This window comes from Rutilus rutilus (assembly GCF_951802725.1).
Source record: "Rutilus rutilus genome assembly, chromosome: 2".
In the NCBI taxonomy this organism is placed as follows: Eukaryota; Metazoa; Chordata; class Actinopteri; order Cypriniformes; family Leuciscidae; genus Rutilus; species Rutilus rutilus.
Window position 1 is genome coordinate 20,923,096 of NC_140210.1, and position 27,703 is coordinate 20,950,798.

Genomic DNA, 27,703 nt, shown 5'->3' on the forward strand with positions numbered 1-27,703 from the left:
AAACCACTTGAAACATTTGTTTGTGTTGAGCTATTGGCACATGATGGTGCATACAAGGTTGCATAATGCCCTACCATTAACAGGTTCTCAGATCAAAAGAATTTTCTCAGAAATAAGTTTTATTTCAACAAATTCCTTATGCAATTTAGGTCATGTGTAGGTGTGTTTTTCAATAATTAAAAATTCTCACACACACATGATATTTTAAGGGGCAAATTAGAAAAGATTTAACTTGTTCTTCCACTCTCTCTTCCCTTGAAATTAGCATTTTAGTACAAATATAAAAACAGAGATAACAAACTAGAAAATGTGACATCGATGGCACAATATAATTATTGCAAATGGACGCTCCTATAATTTAGCAATATTTTTTGTGATATTCTGTTTTTTAATAGGAATTTTATATGTGAGGAGCTATAAAACAATTTAATTATCTTCAGCATACTATTATTTACAACTATCATTCCTACTTCAGTTCCATTTTAATGTTTTAAAAAAAAAATACTTTAAGTTAATTAAGCGCACTTCATTGATTCCTGTGTTGTTTGTGTTCTCCTCCCTCAGTGAATGATCTCCTGACACCAGTGCACATTAACCTCACTGACCAGTCACAGGAAACTCAGTGTGCAGGCTAACATTACTGTGAGTGTTTGATGACCAAGCACACAGACAGAAAGATACTCTTTCTTCTTCATTAAGTAAGCATATGCGATGGCCCCAAAGTATTTGAAAACTAAAGCCACACTTGCTTATAAAATCAAGTGGCATCTGCAAACAAATGATGCCTGTGCTTCTTTTGAAACAAACCATTTTTTTATTAGCCATTTTTGCAATTACTTTAACCAGTTGGTCTCAGAAGAGTGATTTATAGTGATATATGAAGTCAGTTCTCCTCAAGTTCACACAGGTCTCCACAGGTGTAGGCTAGCTCATCAAATTAAAGGGATAGTTCACCCAAAAATGAAAATTCTGTCATCATTTACTCACCCTCAAGTTGTTTCAAACCTGTAAGAAACCTGTTGTTTCTGCTGAACACAAAAGAAGATATTTTGAAAAATGTCTGTAACCAGTTGATGGACCCCATTGACTTCCATAATATTTTTTTTTCCTACCATTGGAAGTCAATGGGGTCCATCAACTGTTTGGTTACAGACATTTTTCAAAATATCTTCTTTATTTTCACATATTTTACATTATTGCACCACCTCGCTTCCCTGTCTGTCAGTAATGCTCTAGACTACAATCAAGGTCTTTCAGCGAGTTCAGAAATGCTTACGGATATTGAGAATAAGTCCCTTTGGAGTGGGTTTTGAAACTTTGCAGACCTTTTTCATGCTCAAACAGCCACATCACACTAAAGAAAGTTGAACGTAAAAAGTGCATAAACGGACCCCTTTAATTATTTCAATATTTTGTGACCTATAAGGATTTTTAATTGTTACATTTTTACTCCCCAGCCACTGAAAAAATGAAGACCAAGATCTGAGTTTAAGTAAAAAGCAGCATGCGCTTGTTCTTAGCAGCTCTGTCATGGCACTTTTTAACAATTTCAATAGACATACATCCCTGTGGATTCCAAAATTAAAGCAACCCTCAGGGGCCGGATGTGCTTCAAGAATGAAGACATCAAGGACGGTCATAAGATGTATTTTTAGCGGCAGGGGCCATCAATTTTAAACATTCGTGCATTCAGCAACAAATCTGAGCAGTGATTGTACCCACAAATGCATTTACACAGAGTTTGCATCATAATCTAAACATAACAGTCATGTTATAGTAGTTTAACATCTTAAAATCAGTTCTCGTTTTTCAGTTTGTTTAGGTTATTAAGGGATTAGGGATTGCCTTTCCATGTTTTATTCATTGCTGTGAGCCAACTGAAACCTCTCATTGTGAATTAATTACATACGTAACATGCCTGCCTGTCGCGAATGGACTCATGCCCAATGTGTCCTTAAAAGGCTCAGGAAATGTTGCTTTGTGCAACCTTTACAGGAAACCCCATATTAAATGACTTTTGGTGCTTCCAATTAATTTAATTGAACACAAATCAAGAAGAATCATGAAAAGTATGTTCCTTAGAAGGAAAAATATGTCCAACCTAATTCCAAAGTCAAGACGATCAACCTAATTAACAGAATAAACCTGATTATTTTATGTTTTATTTTATTTTATTTGATTAATTATGCACAGTTTTGACACTATAAAATGCCATGTTCTTGCAGATCCTGCAAGCATAAACATGCTCAATGCACTTTCAAAGCATATCTATTTGCACAGTGAAATGTAACATTCCTCGAGTGGAGATTGCAGGCAACTAATTATTTATGAGAGGAAGTAACTGTGTGCACTCGTGCCTAATGGAAAACGATACTTGGGACTCGTCAAGCTCTTTGGCATTCGGTCTATTAAAACCTCAGACCTCTTTCTGTGGCCACAGATGCGATAACCTGACCCGTGCGGTCATTTTAAAATATGTGCAAATCAGTAAAACAAAAAAGTAGACTATGGGGAGACACAGGAAGTTGTTACAAGGGTTATATCTAAGAAACTTGAAGGGTTTGATGTAGAAATCCAATTGGTTTCAGACACCTAGTTAAAAACGGTCATAATTTAGGATATTTTTTATTCCATCTTCCAAATTATAGCTGTTGGGTAAAAAAGTGAACACAATAGAATCACACTGCATGGGTCTGGGATTATGCTACGGGTCAATTGAAGGCAGATTTGAACTAAATTTAACTTAATCTGCATTTTAAAGCCATGTATAAAATATATATATATAGTTTGGGGACATTTAGTTTCAAGAGGAAATTCTAAACCATTCTTTTCATTTTCTTTTAACCATGCTGAGAAAAAAAAAAAAAATAGATATACAGCTTAAGGGACAGTTCACCAAAAAATTCTGTCATGATATACTCGCCCCCATGTTATATGTATACTTAAATTTTTCTTCAGAATACTAAATAATATATTTTAAAGAATGTTCCATTGACTTCCATTGTGTAGGCATTAATCAAAATATTTCCTTTGATGTTTCACAGAAGTTTTGTCAAAATGTAGGTCACAGTTGATAGTAACGACATGATGGTGAATAAGTGATGACAGAATTTTTATTTTAGGGCGATATGTCCCTTTAGGTTCTTCATTTATTGTTGCTAAAAGTTCAAAAGTTGTTTGGGGCAAGTTGTCCCACAAACAATTAATCTGAATACCTGTTAGCCAAAAAACAAGTTTTTATTGTTCTGTATGTTTACATACATGCATGTTGGATGAATTGTTTTACTGTTTAAAAGTTACAAAAAAGGTAGTCCTTTTAGTTGAAATAATAATATAATGAAAATGGCATTTTTACTTTAAGATTAAAAATAGCTTTCCCTTCAAATCATTCAATAAATAGCAGGTTTCCAGTGTGACAACATACCCTGAAACAGTGTGTTGATGGAACTGTATCTTGTTTACTGGACAAATAAAAAAAAAGAAATATAGAATGGAAATAGACTTTCAAAAATACAACCTGGTATATTCTGTTAAACCTTGCCCCGGTCTCCCCTACACCTAAAAGTCATTTATTCTGACATGCATCTTCTGAGTTAATAGGCTTAACGTCGCTCTCATCTCCAAGCATATGTAGCTCCACCAAAGGACGCTGCATTTCGTTGCCCATCCTGTGCAAACTGACATAACCGACCTCCATAGTGTTAACAGAGCCGCCCTGATTATAAGTGGACACTGGATCCTTGCTCTGAATAGCAAGAGGTGTTCTGGTGCACAGGCCATGGCAGCACAGAAGTCGAGCAAAAGCATCTCTGAAATCAGAGTTGAAAGCATAGATGATCGGGTTTAGCGACGAGTTGCACCAGCCGAACCACACGAACACGTTAAAAGTTGCTTCACTGACACAATTTGGCTTGTGGCAGAAAGGAACCGCGCAGTTCAGGACGAAGAACGGGAACCAGCAGCACACAAACACCCCCATAATCACGGACAGAGTTTTAAAGAGTTTGGTTTCTCTTATGGCGCGGTGTTGGAGAGGACAGGTGCGCGCACCAGCCCTGCAGCTCTGCGCGCGCTCTGCTGCGCGCTCCAGCGAAGATATGCTCTTGATTTGAACCTGAGCAATGCGGTAGATGCGCGTGTATGTGACCAACATCACTGCTACGGGAATGTAAAAACTTATTAGGGAAGATGATATGGCATAAGTTCTACTCAGACTCGAATCACACATTTCCTTAGTTGTCCAGTTGCTTGTGTTGACCGTGCCCAGATCTGCGCGGTGCCAGTTCAGCTGCACGGGCACGAATGATATGGCCACTGATACGATCCACGTTACGCTGACCATAACGAGGGCGACTTTACGGTTCATTTTCCTCTCGTACTGAAACGGGTTTGAAATAGCCCAGTATCGATCCAAGCTGATCACGCACAGGTTGAGGATGGAGGCTGTGGAGCACATAATGTCAAAAGCCACCCAGCACTCACAGAAAGAGCCAAACGCCCAGTGTCCCGTCACCTCCGTGGCCGCTTTCCACGGCATCACGAGAACAGCCACCAGCAAGTCGGACATTGCCAGAGACACGATAAAGACGTTGGTAACTTTTCCTCTCAAGTGACGGAAGCGCAAAACCGCAGCACAAACCGTGAAATTCCCCAAAAGCGTCCACAGCACGAGGAGAGAAAGAGCGAACCCCAGGAAAATGCGACCCGCTGGCTCTCCATGAGCGCTCCATGAAGGCATTAGGGATGAGGTAAAGTTGTACATGTCTTTAAGTGTCATAAACAAAACAAAAAACATAAATTTGTTCCGCGTGGTGGATACCGCATGTTCCCCGCAAAACAATCCCATTTACTCGATCATTTTGACCTGATTTTATAGTTGACCTTATTAAGACCCTCGCTGAAACGTTGACGACTGAACGACAATCTAAAGTGTCTCGTGTCAGGTTCCTTCCAGTGCAAGTCACACTGGCGTGACGCCCTCTTTTGCCCATTTTACACATTATTTTTACTCTATTTTTTCAAGTAATGGTGTACAACTATTAGACATTGCACTCACTGGTAGAAACACGGTTGTACTGTGTATTGTGTATCACTTTTAAATAGAGCACCCCACCCCAAATTAGTATAACAATATTTATTTGGAATTGTTTTATTGTGCTTTGTAGTCCAAAACATTACAATCTTTCCAAACTATTTAACAGTACATCTATAAGCATGATGAACATGGGATTGATATACCCTGAGCCATAAATTACATGTCTGATATTTATGCTATAACCTACCATCAGTTACATGTGTATTGTTGCTGTCAACGAGTGAAGTAGTGATACCATACTGTAGGACAAGCTTTGCACAGACTGCCTTTTCTGTTAAGAGCTGTAGGCTATGGAATGCATTACCATCTGATATTAAGGCCATATCTGACTTCAAAAAGTTCACTTCCAGGATTAAGCTGTGGCTAAAGACAAACCAAAACTGTATACATTTTTAATTGTTGTTATAATTGTGTATGATTATGTATGTATGTGTGTATATGTATATATGTATATATGTATGTGTGTATGTACATGTATAGTTTTGTATTATTTGTTTTTTTTTATGTATGTATCTGTTTTATAATGTTCTTAGAAATGCCCAACCAGGGACAGGAGTTGAACATTAGCACTAGCTATAAACTCTATATGCTGCGCATCAGTTACAGGCTTTGTATTGTAACTATGTTTGCTTGTATGGTCCCTGTTAAATAAACTTTAAATAAATAATAAATAAAGGGAAGCCCAGAGAGTAGTCATGCAACTGTTTACAAATCCAACACACTTGGATTTGGATCATATACCAAAAAAAAAAATATATATATATATATATATATGGCTATCTCAGTAACAGTCATTAAATATTAAAGCATATTACACGTGTCATTCATACTACCACTTATTCTATTTTTTCGATATTTAGTGCAGGGCTGATGATGATTGCTGGATGTGCTTTTGACATTGAATACATATGTCTCTCTTTATGTAAACCCCTAAGGCTTCAAGTTATTATAAGAGGCAGATAGAGGGGTAAAAACCATATGGTCTTTTCAGAGAATGTGGGCCATCATGTACTTGATGCAGTAAAATGATCCTGCATCCTAATTAGAAAAAACACCTTGTTTATTAACACATTATGATATATTTATTTTATATGTTACAAACCCAAAGACACACATAGATATATGTATGTGTGTGTGTGTGTGTGTGTGTGTGTGTGTGTGTGTGTGTGTGTGTGTGTGTGTGTGTGTGTGTGTGTGTGTGTGTGTGTGTGTGTATGAATATATATGTAAAAGTTGCATAAGTGTAATATTGATAAGAATTAACTCTACAAATTAAATATGTGAAGTACACATATGCAACAATAAATTGGACAGTCATTGCTGTTTTCTCTTTAAAAAGTAAATTATACATACATCTATTCTCCTCTGCTTGTCCTCTGTATGATACATTTTAATCTATGTTACCTGCAGTAACAAAATAAAACAGGGACTGTCACAATAATATTCATTTTATAGTGAACAAACTTATAATGTAGAAATAAAAATCATTAAGTCAAAGGGCTACCTTTCACAATTATGGTGTCACATTCACCAGTTTCTTTAAGATATGGTAACTTTTAAAATTACAGAACTTTAATTTACATTTAGCCTATGCAATTTTTATAAATATAGGTTTTTAGCTATTTACAAATTGTGGTTTGTAGAGCACATTTATAAAATAGTTTTGTTTAAGTAAGAGATAAGGAATGTCATATGACATTATTGCACCTCCAAAAACAAGTCATCAAGATGATTCCCTCTGTTGTGTGGCCACTCGTCCAGAAAAAACGTACCAATGGACTTGTGAAAAAAAAAAAAAAAAAAAAAAAAATTTGAGGTGAATGTTATATAGCCTGCAAACAAATTTTACCCAAGAAATTTGTGTCATCTGTCCACAAATACATATAATTCGGTTAATCACAAGATGGGTAAAGTTGAGGATTAAGTGGTAAAGCTACCTAACATTGCAGGATAGACAGTAAACATATCATTAATGACAGGAGGAGCATAATTAGTCCTGTTCTGCATTATTTTATTAATGTCTGTTCGCTGTGGAGAGTAACGGTGCACTCCTTCGTCATGAACATCTGAGAGGGATACACGGACAGCAAATGTTTTAAGCAAGTGATATAATATTAGTGTAAATTATTTCTATTATCATGATGTTTTTTTTTTTTTTACTTTTGACTTTGAAGTGTAGCAATGTAAAAAAGGAAATGAAATTATACCATAGATGAAGAGTTTTTACATACAAAATTGCTTTCTCAGTACATAAATCTGCAATGTGCACTCAGAAAAAAAGATACAAAAGCTGTCACTGGCGCGGTATAACTTTTCAAAAGGCACTAGGTGTATTTTGGGCATTTTCTTCCCTCTTTTTTTGCATTTTTAATTTCTTCATCTATTGTTTTCAGCGAAACATGAGCTTGGCAAGTGTGAGTATTATTCTTTAATGTGCATTGTCTGTATTCCTTTTTAGACATATGTTTTAAAGAACTGTTAATAGAATAATAACTATTTATCAACTGTTAAAAAAAAACATTTATTAACGTTAATATACCTACATGTTATTAATGACTGGCTGCCTTGCAGTATGACAGGTATGATGTTCAGTGGCGCCGTACCGCACTGATCATCTGTGATCAGCAAAGACCAGGATCCTGGCGTGACATGATGACAATGTTTTTTGAGCGCAATGGCTTTGAGTGCACATCTCAGGTAACTGACACTGCAATCAGTTTAAAATAATACCAAGTTTATAGCATTTCATTCTGGATGTGGTTAAATATAAATATAGATAAGGGGTGTCCAGTCCTGTTCCTGGAGAACTAGGGTGAATTCCAGACCACGTTGTTGGACCCTTGAAGGGCACTTCAGAAAGGCGACGCATATTGTTTTCAGAGAAACACGTGATCAACGACAAACGAAACCTTTCTTTCCGGTCACGTGAATGCTTCACTTAAATAGGCTTGTTCGAATTGAACCGGCGTTGCACAGACCGATCGATTTATTACATAAAAGTACCGCGAGAGTGATTGAAAAGCATACGGAGGCCCTGTCCCAAATGGCACCCTAAGCACTCGTGGTCTTCCTACGAGTCCGCACTTTCGTGACGTAATGGCGCTTTGACTGTCGGGAAGAAGTCTGCTGCGGGCTCCGCAAAAGTGCGCATCGAGGCCGCATCGCGACCGCAAAGGGGGCGCTCGCGAGCACCCTTCTGAGGCCTAAAATGACAAATGGGACACTCTACGGACTTAACGGACACGCGGTAGCCATTTAAGTCCACAAGACCGAAAGTGCATATGAAGTGTGCCATTTGGGACAGGGCCGGAGACGTCAGCTCTCTAATCGCTCTCGCAGTACTTTGATGTCATTCACCGTTCGATCTGTGCAGCGCCGGTTCAAGTCGAACAAGCCTAATGTCTTGTCGGAATGTTTGAACCCAGACTACTCTAAAGTGTTTATGGAAGTTCAGGCCCATTTACAGGAAAGTTCGTTTTTCTGAGTTTTACTGACATAGCAGGACAACATCTCATCTGACAGAGGACTGTGCGGCGGTGCTGACTGCGTTATTTATTAATTTTTTTAATTGCTGTGACATTGTTTGCTGTTGCGCGCAAATCCTAGAGATATTCTAGGATAGGGTTCATCACTCATGTGGTGACAGATTTCAACCATCACCAGTCAGAGACAGCAGCAAAGCCAAAGCACAATGAAATAAGGCAACTTATGATTCCGGGGGTTTACATAGGCTATTGTCCGGTTTCATATTTGTCAGTCAACTTTTCAAAATGGCAAAATCGTCAATTAGGCTACACATTTTCATAAGTGGAGTCGCCCATAGAAAAAGAGGACCTCCATACCCTCACTTTTTTTCTTTCTGAATTTGTTTTTAGAGGCTGAAGGCTACTTTGAGAGAGTTTAGAGACAGTCTTTCTAATGGTTATGTGAGCTGCTTCATTCTGGTGATCATGGCTCGGGTCGTTGTGAAGACCCAGCCACGACCCATCATCAATGCTCTTACTGAGGGAAGGAGGTTGTTGGCCAAGATGTCGCGATACATGGCCCCATCCATCCTCCCCTCAATACGGTGCAGTCGTTCTGTCCCCTATGCAGAAAAGCATACCAAAAGAATGATGTTTCCACCCCCATGCTTCATGGTTGGGATGGTGTTCTTGGGGTTGTACTCATCCTTCTTCTTCCTCCAAACACAGCGAGTGGAGTTTAGACCAGAAAGCTCTATTTTTGTCTCATCAGACCACATGACCTTCTCCCATTCCTCCTCTGGATCATCCAGATGGTCATTGGCAAACTTCAGACGGGCCTGGACATGCACTGGCTTGAGCAGGGGGACCTTGCGTGCGCTGCAGGATTTTAATCCATGACGACGTAGTGTGTTACTAATGGTTTTCTTTGAGACTGTGGTCCCAGCTCTCTTCAGGTCATTGACCATGTCCTGCCGTGTAGTTCTGGGCTGATCCCTCACCTTCCTCATGATCATTGATGCCCCACGAGGTGAGATCTTGCATGGTGCCCGAGACAGAGGGAGATTGACCGTCATCTTGAACTTCTTCCATTTTCTAATAATTGCGCCAACAGTTGTTGCCTTCTCACCAAGCTGCTTGCCTATTGTCCTGTAGCCCATCCCAGCCTTGTGCAGGTCTACAATTTTACCCCTGATGTCCTTACACAGCTCTCTGGTCTTGGCCATTGTGGAGAGGTTGGAGTCTGTTTGATTGAGTGTGTGGACAGGTGTCTTTTATACAGGTAACAAGTTCAAACAGGTGCAGTTAATACAGGTAATGAGTGGAGAACAGGAGGGCTTCTTAAAGAAAAACTGACAGGTCTGTGAGAGCCGGAATTCTTACTGGTTGGTAGGTGATCAAATACTTATGTCATGCAATAAAATGCAAATGAATTACTTAAAAATCATACAATGTGATTTTCTGGATTTTTGTTTTAGATTCCGTCACTCACAGTTGAAGAGTACCTATGATCAAAATGACAGACTTCTACATGCTTTGTAAGTGGGAAAACCTGCAAAATCGGCAGTGTATCAAATACTTGTTCTCCCCACTGTATATATAGCCTATATTAGGTAATTCAATAATTAATCTTTGTCTTGTAATATTGCATTCTTTTGTTTATCTGCTTCAGATAAATGTCATTCAATGGGATATCCATCACTTTTGTGTGATTCTAGTGGATATCCTTCTCCAGTCCACGCACATGCACTACTACCCACAATGTCTGATTATATGATAGTATATGCAGCCCAGCCAGGTACTCTTTGCCTTTATGAAGATTATTTAATCTGGTTACATCTTAAAGTGGAGACTATCATAAAAAATATTTTCAAAATCACTTCACACTCTCTGTTCTCCACAGGGAAGGTTGCCTTCAGACACCCAGATCATGGCTCTCCACTGTTCACAGTACTGATGATGTTGTAGAGGAGTGTGGGAAAACTCATATGCATGAGATTTTCATAAAGGTAAAAAATTCATACCAACATGTTTTGTTAAAGTTTTACTCTACTTAATACAAATAAAATGATTTTGGTCAGTGATGAATGGTGAGAACTTAAACTTTTACTTAAAGGGATTCTCCACCCGAAATCCTCACCTTCAACACAAAATTTTAGAAAAATAATACATCTCTGTAAGTCCATATAACGTAAGCGTGTGTGATCCCCAAAGTTTTGCTTCAGAAGACACTGATTCACAAACTGGGGTCATATGGATTACCGTCATGTTCACTTTATGTGCATGAAGTGTCAGCTTTTATTGATCAATTTCAGATTTTTATTTTTAGTAATAATAATTACACTTATGAACTGATTGTTACTCTGAGGATAGAATTGTTGCATTATTCCAAATAAATAGATTGAGATTCAAAAATAAATGTAAAGAGATTCAGAAAAATGTATCAAATTCACAAGTGAAAAGATGAAAAAAATTAGCTGTTCCGCTGGGTCCTAAAGTCATTTCTCTTCAGTATGCATTCAGAAACACATGTAGGCATTATACAATCATTTTTTAGCAGTTTGAATTTTGAGCATGTTTTTACATGTTTACTTTTACATGTGTACTGAAGCATTCCTCGCATTTTATTCATTCCTAAGGGGGTCAAATTGACCCTCGAGGGAAGGATTTGTTACTTTTTTAAATTTCAACCACAAAACTGCTTGGATCCATTACATTTTTAGTGTGTATTTGTGGTTCAAGTGCAACAAAAGTCCTAGGGTCTTGGACCCCTCTGATGAACACTCAATTTTTTTTTAAATTTTTTTTTCGGGTCAAAATGACCCAAGGGAAGGATGAGGGTGTCATCCTGTCTACATGGATGCGACATGATAATTCACAGACAGTAAACGGATTCCCATTCTACTTCTGAAGTAGCATACTACACAAATGATTTGCACATTCGCTTTGACGATTTAAATCTAATTTTATTTATTTGTGAATTTGATAAAAAAATCTAATCTCTTTAAATTTATTTGTGAATCTCAATCTATTTATTTGGAATAATGCAACAATTCTATCCCCATAGTAACTCCATAATGAAAAGCTAAAGTGAAAGGAACCCTTTGCTCGTGTCTTCTTTCAGGTAACTTACATACTGAAAGAGAGGTCTAGGAGAGACTGGGCCCTAGTGGGAGAACTGAATCCTCCAGACAACTCACTCCATGTAGAAGATGGCCTCTCCAAAAAGTGGTACCTGTTCCACACCTAATGATATTGTGAAACCGAAGGGTCAAGACATGAATGTGTTTTTCCTCCTCAATTTGTCTTTTTAGTGAGTAGTGTATTTAAAATGTGATCATTTATGCATTCATGATTTATTACTCTTTTAATTCCTTTATCCATGTATTCCTATACTCTAATAATCAGTAAATAGAGTATTTATACATGTATTTACTAATTTATGATCAATTCAGTTTTATTTGACCAATGTAATATTGTTTGAGGATATGACTGTTATACTCTGCTCCTTCAAATGTTCCTATATGACAGGATGCTCGTGTCTAGGTAGACATTGGACGCCTGCCAAGTACTGCAAAAGTTACAATGTTCTCAGAATTTGTGATTCACAGTACTAAATGTACCTTTCCTGCAATGATATATTGCATATGATATTTGAAGTGAGCAAGCTTCGGGGTCATATTGAATTGATAAGTCAATATGATCCCAAACATTTATAGAGCAAATTTAAATAAAAAATATATATACATTTTAATAATACAAATTATATATCTTTTTTTTTTTCGTTTACTCCTCATCTATACGTTTATGCTGTGTTTTTGGGGGGTATTAAGTATTTGTTTTACCTATTCACTGCAAAACAGAAAATGTGTATATTTATGAAGAAAAAAATTATCAAAATTAAATGAGTTGTTTCTGAATATCGATCTTGGTCTTAATTCTGCCTCATGCGGAGTTCCGCATATTTTGTGAATATATATATATATATGTATGTAAACTTTTTTTTTTTTTTTTTTTTTATACATTTAGAACCACCAAATCAAGCCTAGTTTTTTTGTGTGTATAGATAAATAATGTAGAAAAAGTAAAAAAAAAACAATGTAAATGAGATTAAGGGAACCACTCACATTTTTTAAATTAGGGAAAAGTCGATTGGGGTCATATAGACCCCAAACACCCAATTAGGGTTTTAATACATTACATTTAACGTTATTCCATTTTGTCTTTCAGATTTGGTTAATTCACAAGAAACAAATCTCGCACAAGTGAAACACACTGCAATCTATTCACAGACTTTATTTAACCATAGCAAAGTGAATCTCATTATCAACAGTCAGTGAGTGCATTAGTGGATATCAGCCAACTAAAATGGCATTGGTCATAAGCACTATAAATACTATAGGCAATATGAAATCACAACAGGGAAAGCAATACAGCAGGCTTGGAATTGACCTTGTATTGGTCCAAAACAAGAGGAATCACCCTTTATCTAGTGGAAGTTTAGTATTAAGACTTTTAGTGTACACAGTGAGGCTAGTGCCATTTGGATGTGGAGCAATACTGTTAAAATCTCACAACTGAAGAAAAAAAAATGAAACGAAAGCCTTCTCAGCTCTTTCTGAATGCATGTGTGACTTACTGTTGCTGCATATATAGTTGATTTTGCATTTGTAATACTGAGGTCATTTGAATATCTTCTCTAGTCAACATCTAATAATGCAATAAGCATAATCTACAGAGCTAAGAAGAGCTGCATGCAGCCTTTTTTTACTTAAGGTAAAATGAAAATAAAAAGTGAAGTAACAAAACTGTTCTTGTAAAATTATTCAAACTTGATAGGATGAAAAATAAAAATGTCTCCTTCAAAGTATAAAGACACTGTAAACAATTTCTAACCTCCCTAACTCAAAATTTTCTAGTGACTGATAACATCTAAATTTTTCATTTGGCCCAAGTGAAAATCTGTAAATTTAATTTTATAATTTACAGAATTTCACTTGGGCCAATTGAAAAATGTAGATGTTATCAGTCACTAGAAAATTTTGAGTTAGGGAGGTTAGAATTTTTTTTACAGTGGAGAGAGTAAGAATCAAAGTTCAGATGTCAATATTACCAACATCTAAAAGTGAAATCATGCAATCCATCACTATTCTTTACCACAAAAGACTGATAACACAGAATTAAAAACATTTCAGTGCACAGAGAACATGAGAGTTAAAAGTGCTTGCAGAGGCAGATCTTCGCTCAGCTTCAGAATGTAGTATCTCAGAACTGCATTCTACAGCACTTTACCCTCAACATCACTAATAAGTAATCTTTAGTTCAGTAAGTTATCCAGTAGGAAGAGCACCATTTTGTGGGATGACCAGCGACTGGCTTCACAGCAGAACATTTTTAACACTATGTCACAAACACTGGGGTCACATCAGCAGAATGAGGGGCTCAATTCAAAAACATAAATGGTTATATTAGAATTGTTTAAATGCTATGGTTTCCATTATTGATATAGAATATTTTCAAGTGATTGTCTAGCTATCTATAGGTATTTTTCTAGGTTTGTTTTAGCAGTGATTGTACAATGTACACAGTAAAATTCTCTGTGGACGGGAAATTTTCTACACATGTAAGGTAGTGATATTTTGACATGCATGCAATGCACAAAAATCTGTTTATAGTATGGCCCTGTGAGAGGGGAATACTGATGATTTGTCTTACACATGCGCACAGCCGCACACACGCACACACACACACACACACACACACACACACACACACACACACACACAGCAGAAGGCTCAACCAAGGTTGGTGATGTTGGAACGACCACCAGGGGGAGCTACAATGCGGTGGCCGGAGCGCCTAGGAATGTTGTCATCGGTTTGAGCCCCTAAAAATGTAGAAATATTAAAGAAAATATACACTTACTTTAATGTTATATATAAATTAATTGATATATTTCTCATAGCATTTTGTGAGTATTCTTTTCTATATTAGAAAAGGTCATTTCCTCTATAATCTGACCTCATCTTACCTGATAGGCTGAAGTTTGACTGATGCAAGTTTCTGATTGGTGGAGGCTGGTGTGTAGTGGGTGAGGTCTTGGCAGAGGGTGATGGGGTTATGTATTTGGGTGTTGCTGGGACATCATATACTGGACCATCATACATCCCACGAGAAACTCCCTGCTTGGTCATCATCTGCCAAACACCAGTTTAAAGACATGTTTGGTACTGTATATATAAACACTGTGAGATGTGAACCTAAAATCTGATAATACACTATTGTTTTCCACTTTTTGTCCCTGGATTGTTTGTTCTATACTACAACTAACTACTTGATTATGTTATCACTTAGCAAATAGATACAAAAGGAACTATTGAACTTTTATGCTACTACACTATTGTTCAAAAGTTTGGGATCAGTACGATTTTTTGGAAAGAAATTAGTAGTTTTATTTAGCAAGGATGTATAACACCAAAAAACATTTCTATTTCAAATGAATGCTGTTCTTTTGAACTTTCTATTCAATTCTGAAAAAAATGGTTACAAAAAATATTAAGCAACTGTTTTCAAAAATAAGAAATGTTTCTTGAGCAGCAAATCAGCACATTAGAATGATTTCTGTAGGATCATGTGACACTGCAGACTAGAGTAATAATTCATAAAAACATGCATTAAAAAAATCTTATTGAACCACTGATCTACATTGTCATTCTATATAGATCAGTGTATTGAACCCAAATATATATATATAACATTCCTTGAAAATAGTTAAAATAGTTTAATACATACAGCATATCTAACTAAGAAAGAGGGAAGCTCAGTGAATAAATCAGGTCAAATATTCACAATTTAAACTAGCTTGAAATGCCTAATCTAGAGTCATACCTTGTTGCGGAACTGAATGCGCTGGTAGGCAATATCAGGGAAAGGCTTGCGGGAGATGAAACGTCCAGTCCCCTGCTGAACCTGAAGCTTCCCTTCCTCAAACACAATCCTGCCCTGACTGACCACATACACCGGACCACCACGACACTCCATCCCCTCAAAAATATTATAATCAAGAGCCTAGAAAGAAAAGAACAGCGATGTTCTAGAAGAAAATCCATTCTATATTCCACACATTTTCCAGTGTTTATCAAGCATGAACAAAATCATCATTCATATTTTGAAATCATTTGAGATTTAGTCAAAATACAGAAATTTCCCAGTGGTTTCTTGCACCAATCACACATAAAGAAGAGAGAAACATCTCTGATGCACGTTAAAATATGTCATTAACAAATGTTCAGTTCGGTTCCGTACACACTGCGTAGAATTTTTGTGAATGTTAGAGTTCATTCGGTTGTAGAATGCGGTTGTCAATCCTGTAAATTACTGAACTGTGTGTGTGTACTGAACATAATTAAGTACTAAAAAGTGAATTGACAACCAAATTTAGTTGCTAAATTGCTAAATTAATTAATTAATTGCTAAATTGTACGTGGCCTTCATGTAGGCCTACTACTTTTATAAAAAGAGTGTAATAATTCCGTCCATTACAAATGTATAAAATACAGTATTAAATGTAGGTATAACTAAATATCATCAATCCAGAGATTCATTCAATATTACAGTATCTTGCAGAGCTTTCCAATCCTCACCGACTGCTGTGCTTTAGCTGTGATGGTCTTGATCTTGGCGGGGTCCCAGATCACAATGTCAGCATCTGAACCCACTGCTATCCGACCCTTCCGGGGGTACAGGTTGAAGATTTTGGCTGCATTAGTGCTTGTAACTGCAACAAACTGGTTTTCATCCATCTTCCCCATTGCCTGTAGGGAACAAATTTAGTGTGGTGACTGATGAATTCATCCCGTACAGATAAATGGTTCACATATTTCACAGATGCGCTTACCACAGATTTGTCCCAAACAAAACCCATTCTCTCCTCCACTCCATTTGTCCCCTCGGGTATAAGGGTAAAGTTGTCCTTCCCTATGGCCTTTTGAGAGGTGCTGTAAGCACAATGTCCACTGCCCACAACCTGCAGATCCCCACTGAAAAAAGAAGATTGAAAGGCACATAACAACAGGGGATGCAACTACAAACAGAACACAAGCTGTCCTCTAGAGATAGCTGTGATGTTCTTTGTTATTTAGAGGTTCATGGAAAGTACACCTGTACACTAAGTTTGGGGTCAGTAAAGGCCCTTGCACACTGAGTCTGAAATTCGCGTCCGAAACGCCTCCGAAACTTTGTCTGTCATAAAACAAATGTGGATCAGGTTCGATTTTCGGTGTTTTTCGCATCCATAGCAAGCATTTTGAATGGTGTTTTGACAATTCAGAGCCACTGAATGACAAATACGAAAAAACGCATGCGAAAATTTCGGAAAAATGCAAGGACCTATCGGTAAGCCCCGCCCCCCTTAGTTACTGTTGCGAACTCGAACAAACAAATGGAGTTGCTAACTGTCATTCAGTTATTCAACATTCATTCAACTGTCCCAAGATGTTTTTGATCAATTTTGGACACAGAAGGACCACCTCTCGTCGAGGAGCGTTCATGTGGGACTTAAATATTCCAAAAGATTTTTAAATAAATATATGGTGGGTTACCAGAATGATTTGGAAGAGAGGGTTTACAGATCACAATACAAGCGGGAGAAGCCTCATGTTACGGTCCTAGTTCCTTAAGGATTCATCCCCAATCCCAATGAAGATGAAATCCTTAAAAAACTTAATCATGTGCTTGATCCATGTGCTTTTTTCCAGCTTACACGTTTGAGGGTCATATCTAATCTGTGATTAATGGGAGGAAAAAATCAGTATTGGGTCATTTGAATCATGTAATGTAAATGCAGCCTAAGATGTTTTATGCTCACCAAGGTTGCATTTATTTGAGGAAAAATACAGAAAACCATAATATTGTGAAATATTATTACAAAAATACATGTTTTCTATCTTAATACATTTTAAAATGTAATTTATTCCTGTAACAGCAAAGCTGAATTTTGTCAGCATCATTACGCCAATAATAATAAATAATATTTATTACGCCTGTAATAAAAATGGATGTTGCTGCAATCTGGGAAGCCACTGTGTGGCTCTTTGCGTACATCATAAATGACTTGCCATAAACGAAACGCAATAAACGCAAGACACTTCTGGGAGGTCATTATACCAAATCATTCTGTTGACAGACTCGGGCATTTCAGAATGTAGTAGTACAGCTTTTTATTGCCATGTCCATTTCAGAATGATCCAAACGACATTTGAGATGCCAATGAAATTGGTCCGCTGGTTAGTCCAGTTATCACATCCACTGTAAGGGCAAAGTCACGTGAGGTTTTTGTTGCACATCGAGAGCTCATACGTTTTTTTAGACACATTTTTTAAAAGTATGTGGATCTTGGTGTTTCCATCAGCGTTTTCTTTTATGCGATATCCCAAAATGCACGTAAAAATAGACAGACAGAAACATAGCTAGTGTCACATGATCCTTCAGAAATAATTTTAATATGATTTGGTGCTCTAGAAACATTTTTTATTTTTATCAATGTTTAAAACAATATTCCACAATATTTTTGTGGAAACTGACACATTTTTGATGAATACAAAATAGAAATCTTTTGTAACATTATAAAGGTATTTCACTTTTGATCAATTGAATGCATCCTTGCTGAATATAAGTATTCATTTCTTTTAAAAATGAAAAGAAGTCAGTAGTCCAAATTCATTGACAGCTTCATGGATATTATTACACTTCAAAGACCTGAGGGATCAAATATCAATTCTTTGCTATTTTTATAGGTCAAGTCCTCAAATATCTTCTATCCTTTGACTTACCAGCTTAGCTACTATCGTGGAGACTGAGCATTAAGTTAAAAACACATTTACACAAAACGGACACTAGATTTTTTAATTGAGCAATCATAAAACTAGGCCCAACTGCATTTGTTAAATATTTGCAATCCAACTAGTATAGTTCAAGTAACTAGTAGAGTATAAGATAGAATATGCAATAGAATTAGGCTTCTACTTGTAATTTATACATCCATTATGCGTAAGAATATGTGGCCACAATGAAATGATGAGAAAAGTATCTTAGACGGAGGCAATATGCTTTGAAATTCACAAAATGCAACACCACACATCAACACAAAGGTTGTCTTCACAGCATACATATAATGTTGAATGCTTTCAAATAATCTTTGATCTTTTTCTAGAATATTCACTCATCCTTTGGACTCTAGTCTATCAATGCTAAAAATAAATGTCCTCTCTCCAGCTGTGTTGTCTGCCTCTTTGTGGCAGTGTGTGTGTGTGCATCTCTGTGCCTTTGAGGGTGTGTGCGCATGTCAAAGTATGTGTGGCTGTGGATGTCAACATAATGACATCTCTCCCATAGTCTAGCAGCCTGCAAAGTCTACAAGTTGTGTGTGTGAGTGAGAGTGTGACTGGGAGGGAGGAGGAGGGTGCTCTGTAACCATGGAAACAGGAGATGAAACCCTGATCTATTTTTAGAAATGGGGCCAGGAAAAGGTGTGCCTGCGGTTTGGGCGTAGCACAGAGCCAAAAGTAACTGGGAGTAGATAAAAAATTGATAGATGGTGCCAGATATAGCACTTGCCCAAAGAATCCAGTACATCTACACTAATGATGTCACAGATGTCTAAAAACGTACAAATAACTCATCATTTCTTACCAGGCCAGCAGAGAGTTAAGGTGGTCAGGTGTCGTCTGGTCAGGGCTGAGGGGAGGAGAGGTCACATAAGCTGCTGCTTTCGCCCAGTTTTTGCTCCAATAGTGTGATCCATCAGTTGCCAAGCTGGCTGTGATTGGCTCACCAAAAACAACAGAGCCTAAAGCAAGTGCAATGAAGAGAATACGTCCAAACATTTTAGGACTGACATATTCAAATTAGTTTAAATAGATTTTTTTGTTTAGATTATTGTTTTATTTAATGCCATGTCAGCATCTAAGGCTATTTTCATGGCAAAAATGTAATTACAAAAACTATATAAATACAATAAAAACCAAGCAAACAAACACAACAAGTAATATTATAAAAAAATGTTCAATTAACATATGAAAAAAAATAATATCCAAAACCTTTTCAGGCATAATCTTACTAAATAAGCAGCACTAATGCAGTTTTGCCATCCCAGGATTAATTACATTTTAAAATATATTAAAATAGAAGACAGCTATTTTTAATTGTAATAAATCAAATCAAATCAAATAAATGCAACCTTGGGTGAGCATTAAGAGCTTGAACTTCGTTCAAAAATATAAAAAATGAACTCAGCATGCAACAATATTTCACAACATGCTGTCACCTTTCTTCCGTGCAATGGCCACAGTCTCAGCTGCACTCTTACTCATCACTTTGGTGATGTAGACAGGGCAGTTCACACGGTTGCCAAGGGTGATGGCGCGGAAAACAGCCTCCGCCTCCAGCTGTGGAACAGAGAACCAATTAAATCAGGACACTTCACTCCGCCGAAACTGACTGGATAAACAGTTAGCAAGCTAAACTTCTAATTAGCTCATCAATATGTTTATTGATCCCACCTCCTCTGGACGGCTCAGTGGGTGGCCCTCTGGACCAGTGATGCCCATTCCCAAGATTTTGCTTTGTTCCTTGAATACAAATGTTGTAAACATGAAAAAACAGTAAATGGCACCAAATTGTGTCGGAATACTGCATGTCGGTTCTTTCATTAGTTAACAGATACCTGTGCTATCAGGTCTCCATTCTCTGCGTGCACCAGCACCACTGCCCCCAACTCCTTAAGGAATGAGAACGATTCATACAACTAGAGGAGAGAAAGAGAGATGCTATTCATTATTTTACTGTACAAGACTACATAATGTTCTATGGTTGAAAGCATAGATGCCAACATCAACTAACCTGAGAGTCAGACATTTGGAAAAACCCTTTGTAAGCCATGTACACTTGGAAAGAGTTGATTCCTGCCAGAAGAGAACATTAACATTTATATTTCCAAAGACATACACTTCTGTTCAAAAGTTTAGGATCGGTGAGATTTTTTAAAATGTTTTTTGAAAGAAGTCTCTTATGCTCACCAAGGCTGCATTTATTTAATCAAAAATACAGTAAAACAGTAATATTGTGAAATATTATAACAATTTAAAATAACAGTTTCCTATTTTAATTTGATTTTTTTAAATGTAATTTATTCCTGCGATGACAAAGCTGAATTTTCAGCATCATTACTCCAGTCATTCTAATGTGCTGATTCCCTGCTCAAGAAACATTTCATATTATTTGAAAACAGTTGTGCGGTTTAATATTTTTGTGCAAACCATGAATAATTTTTTTCCAGAATTCTCTGATGAGAAGTTTAAAAAGCTGAATTTATCTCAAATGGAATCCTTTGTAACATTATAAATGTATTTATTACTGTCACTTTTTTAATTTTATGTGTCTTTTCTAAATAAAGGTATTCATTTTTTTTATTTATTTTTTATCTTACTGACCCCAAACTTTTGAACGATAGTGAATTAACAATCATTAACATTTGGCAAATTTCAACAAGTGCCTCTGAAACATCAGTATGATCAAGTTATGGAACTTAAAAAACACAAAATACTTTCAGCTTTGCAAATGTGATACGCTTAGATATTAGATCTTTGAATGTGTTTTTTACCTTTGTCCTGTACCAGCTGTTCCAGCTCCTCCTTCACACCTTCATGCCAATGTGGGATATCCACATGAAGTGAATAATCACAGCAGGACTTCTTATCAGCCGCGTCCTGCCACTTCTCAAAGGCCTCCAATAGACTGTCGCCGGGCTGTGGAGTCACATGGTCAACTGAAACAGAAGATGATGGCTTCTGCTCAAAATGTTTTCCTATATCCTATTATTATTATTAAGGATTTGAGTGATTTCTGAAAATTCTATTGAATATTTCTAAAGATTCCTTTCTATTGAAGTTGCTATTAAATTGCAGCTTTAGTCTTTGATTACTCTATTAAACTCCATATGTTCCTCTAAGACACAAAGGATCTTTTCACTCATTGTGAATCACAACAGCTAATTGTTCTAATTCATTGTTTAAAGAAAATTAGCTGCTGTAACCACAACAAACTCTTGGCTCAGACTCCTGGATGAAACAAAATCCGATTGGCTGTAGCTGACGTGAAGGACAGACATATTTGGGACACTGCTTTGCTCTCGCAGGGAGATGCAATTGAGTCCTAGTCCAGCCAATTTGTAGTCATTGCTAGGGAACTTGCTCCAAATTAGAACATTTGGAACTGCATCCTAAGTATTCAACTTACTTGTTCCTTTTGCCAAATTATACAGTTTTCATTGTTTAACAATACATCCAGACTTACTGATCATGGTGGTGCCACCTGCCAGAGCTGCTTTGGTGCCCTGATAGAAGTCATCCACAGGTGGAGAGCCCAGGTAAGGCTTATGCAGACAGGTGTTCACATCAATACCTCCAGGGATCACCATACACCCATTAGCCTCGATCACCTTCACACCCCCCGGCACAATCAGGTTCTCTCCAACCTGTCTGAAGGAGAGTTTGAGGGTTTGATAAAGAGCAGAGGGCCCGAGAGTCATGGGACCAAGTACATTGCGTATTATAAAGTAATATCATTAAAAATGATTACACAGCTCTTTGAAAAGCTTGATTTTGATTGGACAGTTATTCCACGACAATGACTGTCATCAGTAGAAACTAGTGCAAAGTGCCCGTTCAAAATCAGTTTTTGTTTGTGTTTTTAGTAATTGTTGGTTTGGTGTGTTTGAGTGCTCATTGTTACAATTACACAGCAAAAGTTCAGTGACATTTTTATTTGTGAATGGTAGAAAGCAAGTAATGACATACAATAAATATGGAAAATTGAACTACACGATTGAGGGAGCAGGCTACACAGTGAATTCCGAGAAAACGGCAAGCTTGAGCAAACAGTTTGTGAATAGGCCACTACAAATGATGGCCGTGAAAGAGACTGTGAACGCATTGAATGGGATATGTTTAGTTGGTGAATAGCATAGGCTACTATTACAGTAGCGATAACGTTAAGTGCAGCAGAATAAAATATAATATTCAGAAGTAAACAGTGTAGCTGACTTACAGATTCAGTTAACATCCACAAATGAATAAGCGCAGGCTACACAGTGAACTCAGAGAAAACGCTACTTAAGCTCCGCTGCTTTCTTCGACACTCTCTGTCTCTGGTGGGGGGAGTGGCCAGCAGCTAGAGCGGCAAAAGCCAATGCGTGCTTATTTTACAGATGTATATTTAACGATATCTTTTGCATTTCTAATCCAAACAATGTCAAACTTGGCACTGCACTTACTCATGCCCGTAGCAAGACACCTGTCAAGTTTGAAATCCATCGGACTAATGGTTCGAGAGATATGCGAATAACAGACACACAGACAGACAGACAGACGTTCCTGTAATTTATAGATAGATTAGTTTGTCATGTGAAACGCACGTGAAAGTGCCGCTAGCATTGTGGCTTATCTTGCTACTTGGCCATACCTCATTTAACTATGTTTTTGCATCTGTATAAGATATTCTATATTTATTATATTTTAATACCATAATGAGGACGCTGTATAATGTACCTTAAGTTGTTTATATGCTCTGTTATATTCTGTTTGCTTGTTTCTTATTCTGCTAAACACACTTCGAGAGAGCTGTCGAAATTGTTTAATTGGTAATGTACTGTTTATCACAACAGTATGTGGGCATGTATGTTTAACATTTAGTTATTTACTTCTGTTTATTTGTTTATTGCAGAAACTACCTCCAATGCATAATTAATATGTTTATATGGTGAAACCCTGCACATAAATAAAAGGTGGAAAAGATATGATGACTCTTACTCCCTGATCAGAGTACTAAAGTGGTTAATAACATTTAAAAAAACGGCATTCAGTGGGGCAATCCCCAACAGAGCTAATCAAATCTTTCATCTCAAATCAATATTTTGTGTCTAGTTATTTACTTATGTGGCAAGCAGCCATGTAATAAACATCTTCAGGGTGATACAAGAATATCTGATCACCCTGCCAGGTTTATTTTGTGATTACAAAATAGATCATGTACATTATCCCTCACATGAAGGTTCTAAAAAGTGTGGCATACTTCATATGTGCCATTGGACAGGGCTATCAAATTTAATGTTAACTTACTAAATATGTTAATATCAAGTTCAGTCATGAAACTCTAAATGGCAGAGGCTGTTTCCTTTACATGAAATCTGCAAGCAGTCACATCATTACCACATGGCATAACCCGATTGCTCTGCTGATCCTGCAGCCAATGAGATTGCTTGCTCAACATTTAAATAGCATGGTTGATTGTTTCCTGTAAGCTAGTCCTGCAGTATTCCTCTGAAATCCTCCACCTCCTCAGCTCCACCTGCCTAGATTTGCCACGGGATTTATGTATGTCCATTTATGCAGCAACAGCAGTGTTTCTGTGTATCTATTAGCTAGGGATGCACAATATATCGACCACCATATCTGTATTGTCCGATATATGTTCATTTTTATTGTTATCGGCCCTATAATAAAATTTGGCCGATATATTAAAGCAGATAAATAATGGATTATTTCCTTCAGCTGAGACACTTCAGATTTACCATGATGGTTTTAATTTGCTTAAAATATGATTAGAATCACTTTAAAAAAAGGAAAATAAAGATAAGTGCAACATGTGCAGTGCAAGTCTGTCATATAGTCTACATAAAATTATACTGAGAACATTATAATTGTGTGCTCGGGACATGGCTTTTAATGGTGAGACTTTTGATTCAATCTATTCAATTCAATTCAATCTCAATCATAATTCATATTAATGGTATGCAACTGCCAGTGAAAATTTGCATTATACTTTGGAAAAATGAGTGTGCATGGTGTCTTACTTAATAAGTCCATCTTCAACATAAACGTCAGCATATAGGGACTGATCGTCATTAACCACTCTTCCACCTTTAATCAGCAGCCGCTCGCTCTGAAGAGAGGAAGAGAGAGAAAGAGAGATAGCAAGAGAGTGAGTGATTCCAACACCATGTTTAAACCTTATGTTTACCTGCTATATTTGCAATTCAGTGAAGTGCTCTTACAACCACTGATAAAAGAGCCTTCTGCACAGTTTCAGCCTCACACTCTGTGAATGGGTGGGGTTCTACGAACAGAGAAGAGCAAATGTGGTAATGTGGAAAGATGTTAGGTTGCCATGGTAACCTCACATCATCCAGTTGTCAGGAAGGCACAGCTTTCCTGAGCTGATTTAGGCTTCATGTTCAGAGAAAACCTGGTATTAATCTAACCTAAATATATGCACTATTCCTAGATGTAAACCAGGCACAGATCGCAAAGATTGCGTTAGTCAAGGATTAGGATCGCTATAATCCATTACTCATAACTACAGACAAAAATACAGCACATAGGGCACAGACCCCTCTTGTTCTTTGTCTTGATGTGTGCACTGGCATTTAAAAAAAGTGTCCCCTCTATATTCCAGATTTCTGCTCTTGGCGACAGACCCTGTTGCGTCTCGTCCGCTGCTATTGCATTCGCCATGATTTATCCAGTGGAATGCGCTCAACACTGTACATTCATGAACCGATTCATTATTTATTCCTGCATCTATTGTAAACGCAATCGGAGCATTCCTCGCTTCATGCACGGCAGGGATGTGGACACATTGTAGCAGTAATGGTCACCTTCCCGTCGGCTGATTTCAGTGCCCTATAAGCGGCCTCCGCTTTGTTGGCTCGCTAAGAATTTAATCCCTTCTCGTTTCCCCCATGCGCAGGATTCGCCGGGTGGCAGCAGGGTCGCCTCGCAGCCGGTGTCTTACCGTCAAATGCGGGATGTTCTTCTTTCCCTGGTAGCCCGTTCCAGACATCTCTCCTTTATTATTTGAGGAGATCAACAATAAGCAGTCACCCGCTTCTTTGTGCCACCAACCCACTTAACAACCCAGCGCTCCGTTAGTGCTGCACAAGCGAGCGCCTTTCCCGAGGGGTGTGTGTGTGTGTGTGTGTGTGTCTGTTCGCCTGTTCGAAGACGTGTTTTGTATTGGAGTGTATGTTGGAGCGCCCCCCTCACATGAAACAACGAGAGAGAACTGGACGTGGATCGGTAAATAGAATACCGGTCCGGTGTTATGGGTCAGGTGACAGGTCGACGGTCCACCAATATTTTTATCAAATTTGTTTTTGATGTAGGCTATATATTGTAGTAGCCTACCCTAGGCTACATAAAGGATTAGGTTAATGCATAAATTGTCAAACAGCCTTTACATTTCAAATGTCTAAATTCTAATTAATTCTTTTTAAATAACGTTCAATCTTAACATTTACAAACCAACATTTACAATGTTAGGGGTAATACAAATTTAAGTTCAAAGAACGTTGCAGAAACATTATGCTAACCTTAAAATAATGTTCCACTAACATTAAGAAAACTATTACATTATTACGTTTTTAGAACATTACAAATAACCGTTCCTACAATAAATAAATAAGTAAAATGAACCAATAATGAACCAAAAAAACTAATTATTAACTTAAAATTAATACAATTTCCAAAAAAAAATTAAATACACGTGACAGTTAAATAATGCAATAAACATAAAAATGAGACAATTATCACCAAGCAGGCCGATAAATTATGCTATAAAACAAATAGCTTAAAACTTTTTCTTTTTTAATATAAATGTGACAATATAACAATAAATAATTTATTTTCTCCATACTTTATAAACTAATTCAAATTTGTTATTATTGCTCTAAAACTTTAGGTAGGCCTATTTCTTTTCTTTCTTTTTTTTTGTAAAATTACAGTCGGCCTATATTTAAAATGTTATAGACCCATGTTTTTTTTAAACATAGGCTATGTAACTTAATGTTAACCAACTATAAGGTTTTTATTATAGCATTTTATTTAAAACATTAACATTTGCAGCGTGTTCATATGCTAAAGAGATGCTGTTAATCTTTTACGAGCAAATTTGAATAGGCCTATGTTATATTTAATTTTTTTTTTTTTTATATTGCAATATTAAACTGCATAATTAGGCCTATGTAGGATATGTAGGCTATAGCATGGTTTATTCTTCAAATACTATGCAAAATGATTGTAGCCTATTGCCACTCTCACGCATACAATTTCAGCCCACCTCCCCGTTGTTTTGCTCCTCATAACGACATTCCTTAACAGCCTGATCCGTGACTTCGGCAGCCGGACGCCCGTCGTCCCTCTCGCCCCGAGAGCCGAGGATAGACCCCCCGCTGATCTTATAGGCTTCAAAATCCCCATCCACGATGCGTTCCCTGCTACTGCTCCGCGAGCTCCTGTTCCCCTTCCTCCCGACGACGTACTGGTCGAAATCGATAGTCTTGCTATCATACGCGCCCTCGACGGAGCTGAACATCCCGTGAGACTTGCGATGCTGGTTGGGTCCAGTCGAGGGTTTAGCCAGGTACACAGGGAGCTCATCCTCCCGGTTCCACTGTCGCCTACAGTCCGACATCACTCGCGGAAGGGAGAGGATGCTCTGATACGATGATAAAGCGAGACGCTAGAGCAGAAAACCAGGTCAGCCTTAGTTTGCCGGAGGATGCGGAGCGGAGGTCGCAGCTTGCAGACTGATAATGCGAATGATGCTGCGATGCACTTTCCAGACAGACGTGCAGTGCTATAATGACACGCTTTATTATGAGCTAATCCGGACAATATTGCATCCTCGAAACAAGTCCCCTCTGAACCCAATACGGTCAAAGCAATTTTAGTTTAGCCTAGCCTACTTTGAGATGTTTTTTTCTTTTTCTTTGTCGGGTTGAATTTGGACAGTGCAGTTACTGCCATCCGTGTAAGATGCGCAAAAAGACTGCAGTGTTTGAACAAAACTTTTGAAGGAAAGAATCGGTATAGGCTACATACGCACTGACTTGGCTACAGTTTTAACTCATTAACTGTCTCTCTCGTTTGAGCACGTGACTGCTTTGGAATAAAAGTTTAAATTGGTTGGACCCATTGGACGAATAGGCCTTTATCTGTAGGCCTATGTAAAAGAACAGAATAAGTATAATGAATCATCTAGTTCGAAGTGAATGGACAGCACAAGGACGTTCGTAAGCTATATTATAGGG

At 37.5% G+C, this 27,703-nt stretch overlaps 2 protein-coding genes across 5 annotated transcripts; both read right to left on the bottom strand.

Annotated features, from left to right (window-relative positions):
• Window positions 1-3,523: 3,523 nt before the first annotated feature.
• LOC311286135 (D(1) dopamine receptor) lies at window positions 3,524-4,762 on the bottom strand (the record flags this gene model as incomplete). Its single annotated transcript, XM_084402200.1, has 1 exon — window positions 3,524-4,762. The coding sequence occupies one exon, from the start codon at window positions 4,760-4,762 to the stop codon at window positions 3,566-3,568; it is 1,197 nt and encodes a 398-aa protein (XP_084258326.1). The 3' UTR covers window positions 3,524-3,565.
• Window positions 4,763-12,830: 8,068 nt separating this feature from the next.
• Window positions 12,831-27,499, bottom strand: crmp1 (collapsin response mediator protein 1). 4 transcript variants are annotated; one of them, XR_014626493.1, is made up of 15 exons: window positions 26,731-27,271; window positions 24,467-24,555; window positions 21,910-22,094; window positions 21,218-21,382; window positions 20,458-20,519; window positions 20,282-20,362; window positions 20,118-20,186; window positions 19,883-20,003; window positions 19,249-19,405; window positions 16,457-16,598; window positions 16,203-16,373; window positions 15,448-15,627; window positions 14,591-14,756; window positions 13,547-14,446; window positions 12,833-13,491 (listed from the first exon to the last, which is right to left on the bottom strand). XR_014626493.1 is itself a non-coding variant. In XM_084402187.1 (14 exons), the coding sequence occupies exons 1-14, from the start codon at window positions 27,082-27,084 to the stop codon at window positions 14,355-14,357; spliced, it is 2,034 nt and encodes a 677-aa protein (XP_084258313.1). In that variant the 5' UTR covers window positions 27,085-27,499; the 3' UTR covers window positions 12,831-14,354. The 4 variants fall into 4 exon arrangements, 2 of the variants coding, with proteins under 2 accessions (XP_084258313.1, XP_084258314.1); XR_014626494.1 differs by lacking the exon at window positions 26,731-27,271 and adding an exon at window positions 25,408-25,608 and having other exon boundaries at window positions 12,838-13,491; window positions 13,736-14,446; XM_084402187.1 differs by having other exon boundaries at window positions 12,831-14,446; window positions 26,731-27,499.
• Window positions 27,500-27,703: the final 204 nt, after the last annotated feature.